The 16812-nt window shown below is 52.6% G+C and overlaps 1 protein-coding gene across 1 annotated transcript in view; it reads left to right on the plus strand.

The window, feature by feature from the left end:
• ASTN2 (astrotactin 2) overlaps positions 1 to 16812 on the plus strand; it is a gene marked incomplete at its 5' end in the record, with an annotated part of 343253 nt that overhangs the window by 189903 nt on the left and 136538 nt on the right. Inside the window, 2 exons of the mRNA XM_084272571.1 lie at positions 11200 to 11366; positions 13115 to 13303. Coding sequence (XP_084128697.1) covers positions 11200 to 11366; positions 13115 to 13303 — 356 coding nt within the window. The remainder of the gene's footprint in view (positions 1 to 11199; positions 11367 to 13114; positions 13304 to 16812) is intronic.

Consider the following 16812-nt stretch of genomic DNA (forward strand, 5'->3'; position numbering starts at 1 on the left):
AGGAGTGGCTGCCTTTCTAGGCTTTTAGGGGGTTTTCCCCATTTTTCAGGGCAGTATTTTGCTCTGAACCTGCCTCCCAGATGCTGTCAGAAGCAACTGAGGCTCCTGTCATCCCGTGCCACTGGGAAGCGATGCCACTTTTTAAAAGTCAGGGTATATTAAGCTAGAAATTGTCAATAGATTGCAGGCCTCGTGCTCACCACGCTGGCACACGGAGAGGTAGAAATTGAAAACTCTGTCACCAAGGGAGGAGAAAGTAAAACCTCCCCTCCTACTTCTGGGCATCCTAGCTGAGGCTTTAGGTAAAGAGAACAAGCTGTGCATGGTGGGCAAGGGGAAGACAGGAGGAGTAGTGGCAATCGTGCTCCTGGAGCCTATCCCCTCCCTGAGAGCCGTGGGCAAGAGGTGACACATGGGGACTGTGGGGACCCCTCTGTCCTCCTGCATCACCCTGTGCAGAGATGCCCATCTCTCCTCCCTCTGCTCATCGCTTCTTTCTCTCCCCACTGCAGGAGAGTGAGGCTACTCTGTCCCTCTCCGTAATGCCTGGTCATGGGGTGAAGCCCTCCCCCACAGCTCCCAGTCCCATCTGCAGCCTGAGGACAGCAGAGCCAAGCTCCCTGGAGGAGTTTAGGGATGGCTGCTGCATCCCACCTCCCATCCATGTCTCTCCCTGCTTCCCATCCGACTGACACCAGGGGCACAGTGCTCCATCCCTCCCGGCTCTCCCAGCCCCTTGTGATGTTTTACACTCATCTCCTGCATTTAGGTCCCCAGCAATGGCAGGGCTGGAAGTAGAGGACTGGTGGGCACTGCCCTGTGTTTCTGACCACGGTCCATGGCTGTTGAGCTGGGGAAAAGCCTAACGGGTGGGCAGGCACTGCTGGCCCTGGGTCATGCTCATGGTGCTGATCAGGGTTGCAGGTGATGGGAGCTGAGTTTCACAGCTTGCCATAACCCCAGCATGCAACCTTGCAGCACCTTCTGCACTGGTCCCTGTGCTGGGCAATATATCCCTCTACATCCCACCTCTGCTCCCAGAGTCTGCCTGGTGTGATCTGGGCTTCCAGTGCAAACAGGGATGGGGTCATTTGCTGCAAATTTTCAGGGATGTCAGTTAGTTTTAAAGCTGAACTGCTGTGAACTCAATTTGCCAATTTGGTAAGTGCTATGGGCAATATCAGGATGTAATTTAATTAAGCTATCCCCCTTTTATAGAGTTCAGGGAGCATTCATGTACTAATTTTAGCACTAGGTTTCCCTCAGCTTTACTCTGGACACTGTTTCTCAAATCATGACATGTTGTTAATCTTTACCAGTCAACAGTTTATTAATTTGCCCAGGACCACAGAAGTATATAATCAGTGGTTCATCAATCAAGGCTAAATCCAACAAATGTTCCAGGCAGGTACTGAGCATAAAATATACATGTAGCCTTGTAAGCAATTAATACCCAGCAGAGCTGGAGCTGAGCAGTTCAACCAGGGAACAGCACAAATCTCAAAGATTTCTTATTCCTTTTATATATAGTCATCATCTGTTACCAGTGCCTTCCTGCCCTTAATACAGCTTCCAGTAATTCTGTGAGCACTGGGGATGATGCATTTATCTTCAGGGTTTTAGCAGTGTGGGCTCTGCCATTACCTAATTGTTTGGCCTTAAAAGGACTTGGTTGAAATGTTGAGGCCAGTTGCTTGTGGCTCACAGTGGCATCTCTCTGAGGACAGTCTCCTTGGGCTTGGGAAGGAGGAACAAGGACGTCACTCTGTTTAGTTAAAATCCTCTGCAGTGGGGTCCCTACCCAGAGGGGTGACAGCTCCCTGGCTTCCCTGGGCAACCTTGTCTAGTTCATGCCTGGAGGTTGGTGGCCCTGCCTGTGGCAGGGGGGGTGGAACTCTGTGATCCTTGGGGTCCCTTCCAACCCAGACCAATCTGTGATTCTGTGATTCTATGATTCCATCCCATGGTTCCCATGGGGACTTGACATGGGGGTATTGGACAGGTAGTTGGACCTGGTGAGCTTACAGGTCATTTCCAACCTTAGAGATGCCATGATTCTCTGATTCCATGACCTTTTTCCCCTCCTCTCATGTTTTTTCTGCTATTTTTACGTGTACCCAGTAGATGGCATTAGCACATAAAGGTTTCCCAAAGTTCTTTTCTTATCGGAGGCTTGTTTTGTTTGGGTGATTTTAAGTAGGAGCTGAAACCTTGCTAAGACCTTGGCACTGCTAACCCGAGCCTTGCCTTTGAGCCCTACCTTGCAGTGTAACAAAACAATCCCCAAGCTCTAGAAAACCTCTTTCTGTGCTGCTTTTCCTCCTTGTACCCCAGAGTTGCTGTCAGGTCTGGGGAAGCCATGGACATTTCTCCAAGAAAACAAAATTCCAGTGAGCTTCTCTAAATCTGGTGGCTCTGCTCACTGAGTCTCATATATGTTTCGTAGCATCTTGCAGGGATCACAAGAAACCAAGAGAAGCTGTGCTGGAACAATCAATCAGGTGATTGATTCCAGTACAGGAACAGGTATAGCCTGAGTCCTTCTACCAGCATGGGGGTAGCTGCTCTGCCAGGAGGGAGGATGCTAAGGAAGGGATAGCGGCTGACCCTCACATGTTGGTGATTTATAATTTGAGATGACAACCCGTGAATTGGCCCCAGGGGAATGAAGGAAACACCTGTAACATGGCTTAAATTCAGGTTTCTCCACCTGGCTCTCAACTTGGCTTTGCTTACTGATGCCAGTTCTCTGGCTGGGGAGAAGGGGGGCAGGGGGACGGTGTCACTCACATCTGCTGCCTCATGGCTGTGCACATTCGTGAGCATCAGTGAGGCAGGTTTGCAGCCCCAGGGGAATAAGAAGGGGTGAGGTTGTTTTTTTTGTCCCCAAGGAAAGTGAGCTTTGGTCTTAGCTGTGGGAGAAGGTGGGTAGTACCCCCTCCACCCCAAGTACGTTGGGCACCCTCAGCATTACTGTGGGAGGAGGCAGCAGCAGGCACAGGCGTGCAGTGAAGGTGCATCACCAAAAGGACCTTCTGGAGATGCAGGAGAGCACAACCTGCCCAGCTGATGGTGGGGAAGGCAGCTCAGCATCCCACGCTGAGGTGACAGCAGAATTGTGCCCCTTTCTCCCCACTGAGAGCAGTTTCACCACAGCTGTGGTGGTGTGATGGTTCTGCAAGATCTACCATGCCTGCAGATGCTGGTGAGTTAGTCTTTTAAGTCACAAGAGGGTGACTGGTGCCATGGAGGCCAAAGGTTTTACAAGTGGCTATGGAAGGGCTCACAGTGTGCCTGTGCTCCAGGACCTGCCCCACCTCAGTAGAGGTGTGGGCAGGGGTAGGAGAGCTCACCGAGCCCAGGCAGCAGGCACTGCTGCTCTGCACAGACACGGAATCCTGCTGGTCATCACCATCTTCCTGCTCACAGGGGCTCCTCTAGTACAGAGTTATTTCTGATTTAAGCAAGGAAAAATGTATAGTTTGGCCTCAAGCACAATGCAAACTGTCCTTCCTGCTCACAGCATCTGCCCACCGGGCAGGAGGGACTTTGTGTGGCTCAGCAGGGAGAGCATCTGCCAGATGCTCTTAATGGAGTTGTGGCTCACGGTGACCCTGCTGTGGTCATTGACCCCCGTGTGGTGTTGGTCCCCAGCCTTTATGATGGAGAAGGAAGAGAAATTTGGCGTGGTCCACACAGGTGTGGAAGCCTTAGTGCAGCCTGTCTGGAGCTAATCCTTCTCTCTTGCTCTCTTCCACATCAAAACGATGGGCTGCTCCTTAGCTAGGTAGAGAATCAGTTTAAGAGTGTAACCATTTTGGGGAGAAATGGGATTAGAAATGAAGGAGAAGGGCAACAGACAGCTCCTTCCAGCACAAGTCATTCAGGACCAGGGGTGGGGGGAGGTATGGCAAAATGAAGCAGGTGAAGCTGAGCACGGGTGTTTCCTGGGGGGAGGAAACAGGGTGTTTGTTTGGGAGTTTCAGCCCAAACCAAAATGCTGTGCAGAAATCCCTCATGTATGTGCAAGTTCCAAAATATCTGGGTTCAAAACAATTCCTTTCAGTGAAGGAGGAGGGGGGGGAAATGTTTAATTCCAACGTTATCATCTGGAGCTTTACGTTATGTATTGCGTTCTCCCAGTGTACAGCCTGAAATAAAAACAAAATTAGGCAGTGGAAACCAAAACATTTCAACCTTGTCAAAATTAAATGCTCTCCTAATTTCCCAATGAATTTAGAGATGTAATTGATGGAATCCCACAAAGCACTTAAGCTTCATCAAATCTGCATTTTTCTCCTGACAGACAATTGTTCTCTGAAAAATAAAAACTCTTCTGTCCCTGCCATTACGAGGCACCAAGCTAACTGTGTTAGAGATGCACAGGCAAGGGAGGAAGGTGGGGAGGAAACCGTTCTCCCCTAATCCCTTTAAAGTTTAGCTGGCTCCTTGAAGCAGAAGATGACTCTGTGTGCGTTTTCTGGTTGGACACAGAAGCCCCTGAGCCCAGCGTTGAGCCTTGCTCCTGAGGAGTTTTGAATTCATCTTGTTAAGCCAGGTAACTGCCTGTAGGAGCTGAGGAAGCAGAGGAGCAGAGGGTGGCAAGAGCTGCTGGGGTTGGTGGCCTTGGGAGTGGTGGAGGGGCAGATGGGGAGCCCACTACCCGCCTGCCTTCGTTTCAGGGCTGCAGAAGGGGTTTGTGCCATGCCGGCAAGCGGGGGGCAGGATGAAAAGCAAGTGGGGGACTTGGGAGGCACTGGGGTATCTGGAGGTCTCTGCCTGTGCTGGGAAGAAGTAGTTTGGGTCATAAAAGCTCCCTTTCCTCCAGCGCTGGCTTTTTCAGTGGCATTCCTCAGAGGGTTTGGCTGGCACGAGCCCTCGCCCCTCTGTTCCACATCAGACCTGGATACCACATGCGTTTGGTCTCAGCTAGGGCAGGTCTTTGGGTTTGGTTTGGGTTGGTGGGTTCAGCATGTAGTGTTGTGGCAGAGCTGTGCCCTGGATGACAGGTGGGGTGGGAGTTGAATTTGTGTTCTCTAAGGATTTTGGAGGTGGCAGCCTCCATTGGGTAACACCTCAACGAGCAGGAGATGCCAGCACACCCCAAAATGGGCTGCTGGTGACATCTGGAAGGGAAGCAGCCGGAGGGTTTCCACTAGCTTGATTTCCTTGCTCCAGGAGCTCTGAGCACTTCTATCTGTGTACACAGCATCCCACCAGCTGCCTGAAACAAGTCCCTCCCACTCAGAATTGAGATGCAAACATACACATCATGACTTGCCTGAGCGGGTCCATGCGAGAGCTGTGTGGTGGCCAGAGCTGAGGAGATGCTGCCTCATTGCCCAGAGCTTCAGTCTCCTCCTTGGAGCCCCCAAGCCCACTGTCAGTGGGGAGGGAGGAGGGGTCGAGCTGAGGAGCGTGAGCTATTGCTGCATGTGCTTGGGAGCCTGGAAGACAGATGGGTTTGATTTTCTGAGGCTAAAATAATGATTGATGATCTTGAAAGGGAAAAGGAAGCAGGGGGAAAGGAAGGAGGGGAAAGAGTGGGAAGATAATGACTGTTATTTTGGAAAACAGTTGTAATGTTTCCCTCTGGGAAGGATGCTCCCCCGCAGCGGGGTGTTGGGAGGGGTTTGCCACAGCTGGGGGTGGTGGTGAGGACATCGCTGCCCTGAGGAGGCAAGGCAGGGGTGGCTCTGGAGAGACATTCCTGGAGGCAACAACGGGCGCCTTAGTGACCAGCTTTTTGGCCCATTTATCTGATATTAGGACAGGAAGGATAAATCTCACCCATAGAGACTGGGCTGCGTACAGCCAGGCTCTGGTCCTGCTGTTGCTGAGGAGCATCGCTCCCAGGGGCCTTCTGGGCCAAGAAAGCAAAGGCAGAGTAAGCTGAAGTTGTCCAAATATGTGTGTGTGTATATATATATATGGACACAGAGGAGTTTGCTGCATTTGTATCATTTCTGAGCTCCAGCAAGCAAATAAAATACATGCCAGCGCATAGTTTGGAGCTCATTAAGATGCTGGCACTTGCTTGTACCTCAGCAGTGTCTCAGCTTAATGTTTTTGTCTCATGCTGAAGAGGTTCCTCAGTGAGGATAGAGGATGTCTTAAACAAAGAGGGGGGTCATTAGGGGCTTTGGACATTGCACTGTGGCACTGAGCCATCAGCCTTTTTCTGCAGCCTCAAGCCAGTGGTGCTGGGGATGCAGCATGGGGAAGATGCATGGGGCCAGGGTCATGGATCCAGCTGCATCCAGATGTGTGTGTGTGTGGTACCCGGAGTGGTACTGGGAGCTGGGGGTTGGTGGATGCTTCTCTGTGTGGTTTTGAGGAGCTGAGGTGGAGCTGAGCTTGTCTGCACCCAGAGCATCACCTCTGACACCCTGGTGTGGGAGAAGTCTGGGCTTTTATCTCTGACAAAAAGGCTGCTATTGTTGAGAAAACAGAGCAGAATAATAAAAAGGGCAGTTTACTCTACAGAAACACTTTATTAAATATTCTTTTTTTAAACTTAATAACGGAAGAGAGGAGCTGAGCAGCAAAACACTGGCAGACAGCTCAGACAGAGAACTAGTGTCCTCTCATCTGGGGGATCTGTGTCAGTAATGATTTTATTTCCAGTGACCCCCTCACCCATCTCACTGCTAATGAGCTTAGTAAACGAGAAAGGGCGGAAAAAGGGGCCTTTGCTCGCTAACACAGACAGGGACTTGTCCGGATACTCATTTTCCTAAGGCACAATCTCACATGGGTTTCAGCAGGCGCTCGCTATCCCCTTGAAGATGGTCCTCCTCCTCCTTCTGTTGTGTTTGCTCTGGCCGTGCTGAGGATGGTGGCTGTGAGTGGAGGAGCTGTGCCAAGTCCTGGTGGCAGGCAGCTGTGCAGTGCCACACGCTGTGCGGGCGGTGAGCGCAGGCATCCCGTGTCACTTCAGACCGTAGCCCCACACATCCGCAGGGATGGCTCTGGTGGCCTCCCTGGGGGGGTGGCAGCAGGTCCTGCCAGCTCTGCTCCTCCGTGTCACCTTGGAGATGTCATTTAAAAGGGAAAAAAGCCCGCTTCTGCTAAAAAAACCCAGATAAAAATAGCACTTTCTTATTCAGCATATCCATTCCTGGTGTGTACCTGGAGTCCGTTTGCTGACTGCAGCCCCAGATCCCAGGACCCGGTGCTCTGCCCTGCATTGCTGGGAGGTGCTGGGCTGTGCCATCAGCCCAACCCTGAGGAGCTGCCAGCAATGCTTCCTTCCCAAAGCTCTCCGCAGCAGCAGGGCTGGCCGTTGTAGCTGTGTGCCAGCAGCATCGCCGCTGATGCAGAAGACGACAAGAGAGTAAGTTTTCTTTTCCGATCCCAAGTGTAATTTTCAGGGCTGGTCGTCAGCACAGAGAAACCAATTCACTCCTGCGTAGACAGAGTGGATTTGCAAGGCAGCAGAATTACATTTGTATGGTAACAGCTTTCCCCTGGCTCTTCAGAGCAGACTGTGAGCTGCAGCCTCCCCTTTCTTTCCTTTTTACCTCTCCGCAGCATGGATTAAGCACCAGACTCTCTTCCCAAGCTCTGAGATGTTTTTCCTGGTTAGATCCATGGTTGAAGGATGGTCTGGGAGCTTGAAGCAAGTTCCCAAGCAGTGCAGGACTAATGTGGCAAACCACAAACAGCTTTTTCTTTTGAACAGCTCACCAACAGTTTGCAGGATCCCTTTGCCTCTCTGGATCAACGGATCCATCCTGTATCCAGACGAAGGTTGGGGCTGCTGGAGCACCACTTCTCACCAACTTTCCCCCCACCGGGGAGGGCCGTGTCACCCGTGATCACCCAGACAGTTATTGGCTGAGTTGCTTATTGATTTTCTAATCATTTTCCGACACAGCCCCCCCCCATCCTGTGTCACTGCCACGGCAGATCGCAAATTGAACTGCAGCTGAATTGATGGGGCATTGATTAAAACTCACCGTAATTATTGGTTCTCTGCTGCCCGAGCCAGACAAATCAATGTCAGCAATAACAGAGCTGGGCCTTTAGAGAAGCCCAGCAGACTCAGGTCTTTGTAAGCCCACGCAGCAGCACAGCCCTAGGAGTCGGGATTAACACGAGCCAGCTTTGCCCTGGGTGGTCTCTGACTGTGCCCAGCCTGTGGGCTGCACCCCGATGGGCTTCAGTTTTCTCCCTGCTCTGGTCTGCAGTGGGATGTCCAGATTTCAAACCCCCCAGCTGAGGGGCAGGGAGGTCTGTAGTAGAGTTCTACTTCTCGTGGTAGTTGCTCCATCCACTCCCTCTTACCCCTCCACACGGGAGGCTGGCCTTGCCCCGCCACCTGATTGTTTTGCTGACTGGTGCTAATTGCAGAACTTCACCAGCTCTCCTGGCTTGCTGTCACTGGCATCTTCTCCCCATGTCCCCCCACAGCCCCACCAAGCAGGGACACCTCCATGTTGTGTAGTGTCTACTGAGGCTTTCTGTCCCTGGGGACTTCTTACTGTAGGGCCACAGCTGGCTGGAGAGCCAGCTCCATGCCAAGCTGGGGATGGGTTGGGGGGGGAGGGTGTGCTTTCTCTTGCAGATTTTGTGCTGAGCTGTTTGCCTGCCATAATTAATGCATATTAGGATGCATAATTACAAACAGAAAGAAAACATGTTTTGTGGTGATTGAAAGCCAAACTGGAGGAGTATCCCAAGGGCAGCCTCGAGCAGAGTGGGGCTAAAGGAGGGAGGGCTTTGGTGACCTGCTAACCCAGTCCTGGGGAAAGAGCCATCACCTTCCTCCCTGGGCTGGGGAAGACGCTGAGCTCAGCACACAGATCAGTGCCAGGGTGAGAGTCCCAAGTGGTGGCTCAGAAAAGCTATGACTGATCCCCTGGCTGTGATCCTGTGGTTTCTGCTGACTCAAGGTCCCATCCAGTCATCTCCAGCACCCTGAAAGGTCCCTTGGGAGCTCCAGAGGGGACTTGGGCAGAGTCCTAGACCTCCTCATCCCCTTTGGCAGGGGGAGAGAGGCAGCAGAGAGGCAGATGCAGTGCTGTGGAGCGGAAGATGCTGTTTGCAGTCAGCCTTCTCTGTCCTCCGGGGAGATGCGTTTCTGCCAATTTGCGCAGCTCTTATTCTTACAGTGGGGCCAGCAGATGTGGAGGAGACCACAGGAGATAAGTGTTGTATCTGTGGTTTCACAAACACACTTATCCTGATCCTGTTTCCCAGGCAGCTCAGCAGTGAAAAGCACAGATTGTTCTAAGTGTCCTCTTCTCCTTCCCATTTATCCTCTACATGCAGCTTGGCAGCCTCTTGCTCCCATGTCCTCTGTTGCTCCGTGCCTAGGCAGGGCGGCTGTTCCCCTGTGCCCTGCCTGTGCCCTGCCTGTACCCTGCTTGCCTTGCAGAGACAGGCAGCATCCTCTTCCAGAGTCCTTTGCTGCTAACACAGAATCACAGAACAGTTTTGGGTTGGACAGAGCCTTTAAAGATGACCAAGTCCACCCCCCTGCAGTGAGCAGGGGCATCTTCAGGTGGGTCAGATGCTCAAAGCCCTTTCCAGTTTGATCTTGAAAGTTTCTATGGATGGGGCATCTACCACCTCCCTGGGCAACCTTTTCCAGTGTTTCACCACTCACATCACAAAAAATGTCTTCCTTATATCTATTCTGAATCTACTGTCTCTTAGTTTGAGACCATTCCACCGTACCTTAACATCCTTTGGCTAGAAGAGCCTCTCACCCTTTCCCTTTCCCTTTTTTCCTTTATCTTTCCCTTTTTCCCTTTCCCTTTTTCCCTTTCCCTCTTTCCCTTTTCCTTTCCCTTCCCTCCTTATCCATCACCTGCAAGGAAGGTGCTGAGGTTTGCAAGGTCCACCCGAGCTGCAGAGCCGAGGGCACAGGATCCAGCGCGGTGTTGGTTGGGGGGTCCCAAGACATCACAGTTGCTGTAGGTGGGGCAGAAGCAGCTTTGATGTCACTGCCATAGGGAAATGGCCTGGGGTTTCTAGAGGTGGAGAGAAACTTCCCATCGCTTGGATGAGGCGGGCCAGGAACATAAAAGCATCTTTCTGAGGTCCCACATGGGCAGTTTGCTTCTTGAGTAGCCAAGAGCGAGCACGGCTCAGCAGTCCCACCAGGACCCTGCCTGTGACAGCGAGCCCGGGGTCCAGGGGCTCTTGAACTTTTATTAATATGTACAGCGTTTTGCTCACAAGGAAAATTGATTTTCTTTTTTAAGCACGAAGTATAGCAGTTTTATAACCTTTCTTCTGCTTGACAGAGGCCATTTATAACCTGCCTTCATCGCTACCTGTACGAGCTCCAGTCCAACTCATCTTCAAGAAATTCCATAATGCATTTTTAATTGGGAGCTGCTCCTAGGCAGGATTTATTTCTTTTCTCAAGGACTGGCCTTTCTGTTGTTGTTTGTGTGCGTGCTCGGCGAGATGGGATAACTAACGGTGGTGGAATAGCAGAGTGCTTTAATCTGGGTGACAATTTATTGATGGCATTTGCCGCCTGCTGGCTTTTATCTTCTGGGACAAGGAAAGCCAGCTGGGGAGCTGGAATTAAAGCCCAGAGCCAGATTCCCAGCTTGTGTGAATCAGCGTCGTTCCCTTGGCTGTGAAAAAACTGATGAGCCTGGGCTGTGATCCTGTTCTCCCCCCGGTTCTCCCTTCCCCACAGGCTGGTCCTGCCTGCAGCTGCCTGCTCCTGTGGGGGGGCAGGGAGATGGTTTTGGCCAAGGGCATGTTTGCTGGCCTGCCTGGCATGGGTTGAGATGGTTTTCTGGGTTGATCCTAGGTGTTGAGATACTTTTTCTGGGTCACACCCGACTTTTCTGAATTTCAGAGGAACAGGTAACAAACCCAGAAAGGTTTCTCCAGCATGTTATGGAGGAGGTGGTCATGCTTCCCCCCACCCTGGTTTGAGACTGCCTCTCTGTGTAATTTTGCTGCCTTGAGGATTTGACCCTCAGGGCCTCGCCCTGTGGTCCTTGCCCCTTCCCCAAAGGCTATGCAAGATATCCATCCCACATCATCTTGGGAACTGTCCCATCCATCACTTGGGGTGAACTCTTCTCCTTTAGGTGCAGATGGAGTTCAGCAGCGCAACACAAACCCCTCTGGCTTGTGGGTATGCTGTGGTGGGGAGGGCACCCACCGAGCTGTGGCTCATGGGGACCCACGCATGACCATACCACATTCTCTCTCCCACTGCAGTGCCCCGAGGACCTCCGCCCCATGAAGGATGGCACTGGTTGCTACGACTACTCCAAAGGGATCGACTGCTCAGATGGCTTCAATGGTGGCTGCGAGCAGCTCTGTCTCCAGCAGACCCTCCCTCTGCCCCACGACCCCTCATCCAGCACCATCTTCATGTTCTGTGGGTGAGTCCCCTCCAACACTCCTGCATCTCCTGCTCTAGCAGATAGATAACTCACACCCTTTCCCATGCCTGCCAACCTATCCCTGCCAACCCATCCCCAAACTGGTGAGCCCACCGAAGGAGCTGGGCGCCCCAGAATAAGGCACAGAGCCAACTTCAGGCAGGGAACAGAGGCACCTGGTCCATCTGTGGGCAGAAGCTCTGGGGGCCTGAGGAGCGATGTGAGCAGATGCACCTTCCTCCTCTCCCCCGCTGGGTGACGTCACAGTTTGATCTGTGACTCACCATGGAGGGACCCAAAAATTGCGTGTTGGAGAGGGAAGGTGGAGGATTTGTTTAAAAACCACTACTTTTTAAATGGTTTTTTTTTCCTCCCTCTCCTGTGCCTCTCTCAAAATAGAGTCTCATCCCTGATTTTGGCCGGGATCCTATAATCCTACACAATTTAGCATTTTCTCTCAGGAAAATCTCCCTGGCTGCAGTCTGTTCTAAAAGGAGCTCGGTGATTATCTGGCTTTACGCTGCGCAGCTCCAGCCAGCCATCGCCCACCCCATCCCACGCCCAGCCCTGGGGGGCTCTGCACCTTGTGTCCCTTGAGTGGTTCACGCTCTTGGGCACATGCACGAACCTAATTCACATCCCCATGGGAAGGATGAGGGCAAAGGAAGGGAAAAGGAGCCCTTTTGGGAAGGAAATGCCCACCAGTTCCTAACTCAAAGGAGCATCCATCAAGTCCCAATGCTGCAGGTGCAGCAAACACCTCCTGCTTTGCCCATATCAGCTTTTCCCTTCTTTTTAAGCCCTTTTTTGCTGGGTTGATGGTTCTCCACCTGCCCCTTCTTTTTTTATTATTCTTTAGCAGCACAGAGCAGTCACTGAGAGAGAGCACATCACCCTGTCATGCCTGCAAAAGGGGTTGGAAATTCATACAGGCACCCACAACCTTTGTGGGGAGGGTCTAGGAAATCTTGGGACATGACATGGGCTCCACCTGCAGTTCAGTCTTCCATCCCCAAGGACAGAGATTGTTTCCCACCCCCCTCCTTTTTATTTTTATAATCCCTTTTCAAGGTGCACTCCGGGAACAGGCAAGGAGAAGTGTGACAGATGGGTGGGAGTTCCACTCACGGCAGTAAAATGCGGTAGAGGAACAGGAGAGGGGAGCAAGCCCGGATAGACATGGGCTTGATGTTAGCAGAGTGCTGCGGGGAGGAGGGGGAAGGCAGGGGACAGAGGTTTCCTTGGCAGTGAGGAGCCACAATGCTGGGAAAAAGGCTGGAGGAAGGAGAAGGATGGGGGCGGGTGAGCACATATGCAAAAGATGCCACTGACGTCTCCAGCGCCTGTGGTTGCATCACATCCCTGCTGCTGCCTCAGTTTCCCTTGGTGTTTGCTAAAGTTTGTGCCTCTTACCCCCGATGAGGTCAGAAGCAGGACCAAGGAGCAGCAGCAGATGTGCAGCGGGCTCAGCTCTGCTCTGCAGTGCAGGGGCAGCTCCTGGGCAGGGGACCGTGGCTGCAGGCAGACAGGCTGATGCTGCTGGAGGAAGGATGGCTGTTGAGAGCCAAGTGCTCGTCTGTTGGTTGCCCAGCCCAGCTGCTGCAGAGGATGTGGGTGCTGCAACCTTGACACTTCCCTGGGCAGCTGCTGTGGGTGTCGATGGTGCTGGGCTGGGCCTGGCAGGAGCTCGTCCCAGGGCTGGCAGGCTCTGTGCCTGGCCCGTCTGACATAGCCATGGTGCTCCACAGGTGCGTGGAGGAGTACAAGCTGGCCCCAGATGGGAAGTCCTGCCTGATGCTGTCCGACATCTGCGAGGGCCCCAAGTGCCTGAAGTCGGATGCCAAGTTCAACGACACCCTCTTTGGGGAGATGCTTCATGGCTATAACAACCGGAGCCAGCACGTCAACCAAGGGCAGGTGTTCCAGATGACTTTCAGGTACGGCCCAGTTCTGCTTCTAGTTTGGGGACATCAGGATGGTGAGATGGGACCAAGATCTGCTGGTACAGAGCCAGCATCCCCAACCTGTTCACTAGGGAAAGAGAGCAAGAAGATGCCAAGCATCTGTGGTTTTCCTGCTTGCTCCTGCTTCCCACAGGCAGCAGCCTGGGGCCATCCTGGCCCAGCGTGTGTCTCACCAGGTCCATGTTTAGCTGCTGTCGATGGGCTTTTTTCAGTGGTGCCACCTTGGCTCTTTCTGAACACTGATGTCTGTTGTCTCCACACTGTCCTGTGACCATGAGTTCCGCCGGCAATCGCGTGTAGCGTGGAAAAGTGTTTCCTTTGCCATGTTTTAAACCTATGCCAACTGGTTTTATTCAGTGCCCCCACTGGGAGTGCTGGGAGGAGCTGTGGATAAAGCATAATAAGAAGTACCCTGAGAAAGCAGAAGGTAGATGCCCCATCAGAGTGCAAGCAGAGGAGGGGTTTGCAGGCGGCATCCGGGCAATGTCAGAGTGCCAAGGGGTGGGTGCATGTGAACAGCCCAGACCGTCCCCCTTTGGTGTTCACCAAGGGGAGCTCGCTGGTAGCTGCTGAATTTGGGACAGAAGGATGAGCTTGTTGGTGTATTTTCTTCAGTTCTCTTGAATGCAGCTGCATTTCCAGAGATAGGAGTGTGAGATCCTGAGCAGCAGTGCTGATCTCTGCCCACCCACACATGGCTCTTCCTTGCCCGGTCTGCTGGGGTTTTTTCACTGCTGCCCCTGTTTTTTCCTGCAGTTGTGGGTGCCCATCACTGCTGGCTGCGGCACTTTCTTGGGTGCTTTTTCCCCAGCTGAGTGCAAAACTTTCCTATCTATGAGTTCCTGCTGAACTCTGGCCTTTTGCTCTCTCAATGGCAGATGAATTATGAGCTCCGCCAGCATAAAGGCGCTCAGAATGCTGCAGCCAGCAGAGAGCTCGGAGCCCGCAGAGCTGCAGCCTTTGCTGGAAAGAAGCACTGACAGTACATGAAGGCAATTTTCCCAGTGGGCTCCACTTGCTTTCCTTCCCTCCCACGTTACAAGTGTCAGTGGGTCCATCAGAGCACAGCCAGGGCTGCAGAGCTGGAATTTTCCATGAGCTGGTGGGATGAACAGTTCTGGGGGCTTCAAAAACTCCCCAAGCCCATTGCTTGGAAATGCCAGACCTGGATAGGCTTGCACACCCCAGCTTGTGCCATCAGTCTCTATGCATCAACCTGCTTTGGCAGAGGCTTTAATTTCCACCCCAGCTCATCCGTAGCTTTCCCTTTGCTCGCACAGCAGAGTTGGGAGGGTTGGAAAGTCATCCTTCTCCTGCTTTGGCCAGGGCTGGGGTCTAAGGGAGGCTTTGTCACTTGTGGGAAGCAAATTCCTCTCCCATTGTCAGGGCTAACTTCTAGCTGGAGAGCACCTAAAGATGGCTGTGGGTCTGGTTTATCCTGGGAGATGTGGCTTCTCCAAGTCACTCTGTCCGGGAGCCTCTTGGGGATGGGAGGTTTGAGTCTCAAGCTGGACCCAGAGCGGTTCGTGCCAGGGCTGTGCTTGGCCTCTTTGCTCTCAGGATAAAATGCCTGCAGTGTTGGGGTGACATCTTCCTGGGTCAGAGCCCAAAGTACTCCTTGAGGCTCATGGCTGACAGGTTTTCAGGTTAAGAACCCAGGCAGTGAGTGATGTGTGCTCCTTCCCATGGCTGTCCCTGCTCCTGCTGTGCTGCGGGGGGCTGGCTGGGTGCGTACGGTGAGGGGAAGCTTATCCCAGTGAGGGGCTGTGCCGAGGGAGCCAGGTCCTCTGCACGACCTCACCATCACAAACAGGGTTTTTGGTGCCTGGCATTGTCTGGGGGACTTGTCCCAGGTCTGATAGCTGTGAGAGGCAGGAGAAAGCAGGTCTGAAACAGGGACAACCTGCAAAGCTTTCCCACATGTTGCAGGTTGTAGAGTACAATGAACTGGCTTGGAGCCTGGCGGGAGGCAGCACATCTTGCTCCAGAAACCCTTTCTGCAGCCCAGAAGGTCAGCACAGCTGCTCTTTCCCATTTGAATGTAGCCTGTCAGCTCCACACGTGCTGGGCAGTGATGAGAAGGGCTCACTTCCCCGCACGCAGCATCCTTCCCTGCGGCCAGGCTGCCCGGTGTGTCGGAGGGTTACACCGGAGAAGCACCATTACATCATCTCCTAACAAGGGAAGAGAAGGAGGTTAATGGAGAAGAAATTATTAACTAAAAGATGTAATTTGCCTCTGATTTTCATAGATATTCAAGAACCTCTCTGAGCATTAAGACACCAGCTGTTAGAGAAGCCCTTAATTTGGTGCATTTGAAACATAGCAGGAAGCTGCCTAATACCAGGGATTAAAAGCCTGTTTCTGCAAAGTAGGAGCAAGAACCTGCTATCAGAACAAGGGGCTGAGTATTTTAGAGGGATTTATAACTGCTGGGATCCTTTAGCTATGCAGATGTGACAGTCCTTTGAATGGTGTCTGCTTCCCATGTCGCCGCATCTTCAGTGTCTTTCATAAATAGGATATTCTCAATCTGCCAGGCATGACAGCATGGTGTTGGGAGGAAGCCTTTGTGCTGGGAAAAACTGTCTCACACACCCTGGCTCAGGCAACACCTATCAGTTACAGCAGTACTTCTATCCCATTGGGGTTGGGGTAGTCTCTTTGCCAGCCAACAGGCTGCAATGCTGATGAGATCCTCCACCCTTCTGATGGCTGCGTAGTCAGCATGGCATGGGGCTGGAGCTGTGGGTAGCATCAATGGCTTTATCATGTCTGGCCAGCCTGAAAGGATGCAGATGTGCAGCAGGTATCTTCCGGATGCAGAGCGAGGGTGGTGTTACAGGAGCATGTGGCACAGCAGCTGGTAACAAAACGGGAGAGCTGTGTAGCTTGGGGGTGCTGGACCTGATGTCAGCCTGTGTGTCTGGTCAGGGCTGGGGCAGATTTTGGCTTTCAGGCAGCACCCAAGCACTACGGTGGAGTGGGTGAGGAGACAGTACCACCCAAAGGAAGGATGGAGGAAGCAGATACTAGCTGCTGTGACTGGTGTAGCCCCAACAGGGATGGGCAGCGGCCAGAACAGGTCATACTGTGTGCACTGGATGTGCTCCACACATACACCAGCACTGGTGTAACGCCTCGTTGTGTCGCATTGAGCCTGTCTTGGCTTACATGTCCCTTGGTGATGGTGCCAAGGACCTTTTCCTTCCTATCCATCAGGGAGAGCAAAGCCACAGCTCAGCCAGAGGTGAGCACACAGCGTCCCTGCAGCTCTGTGGTTCAGAGTTGTGTGCGCAGCCTTTTCCATACCGAGCTGGCTTAGTAACGGCTAATTATCTCTGCTGGGGTTGGGGTGCTTGGCTGACCTGTTGGACAAGCCAACGTCAAGGTTTCTCTTTGGAAGTGTGCTGCATCATTGCTGCTGTTTTATTGTGAGGGTTCCCTCAGTGTTCCCCCAGCAATGCGTCTCCTGCGCTGTC

The sequence above is a fragment of the Gallinula chloropus genome (genome assembly GCF_964237585.1).
Source record: "Gallinula chloropus genome assembly, chromosome: 18".
Classification (NCBI taxonomy): domain Eukaryota; kingdom Metazoa; phylum Chordata; class Aves; order Gruiformes; family Rallidae; genus Gallinula; species Gallinula chloropus.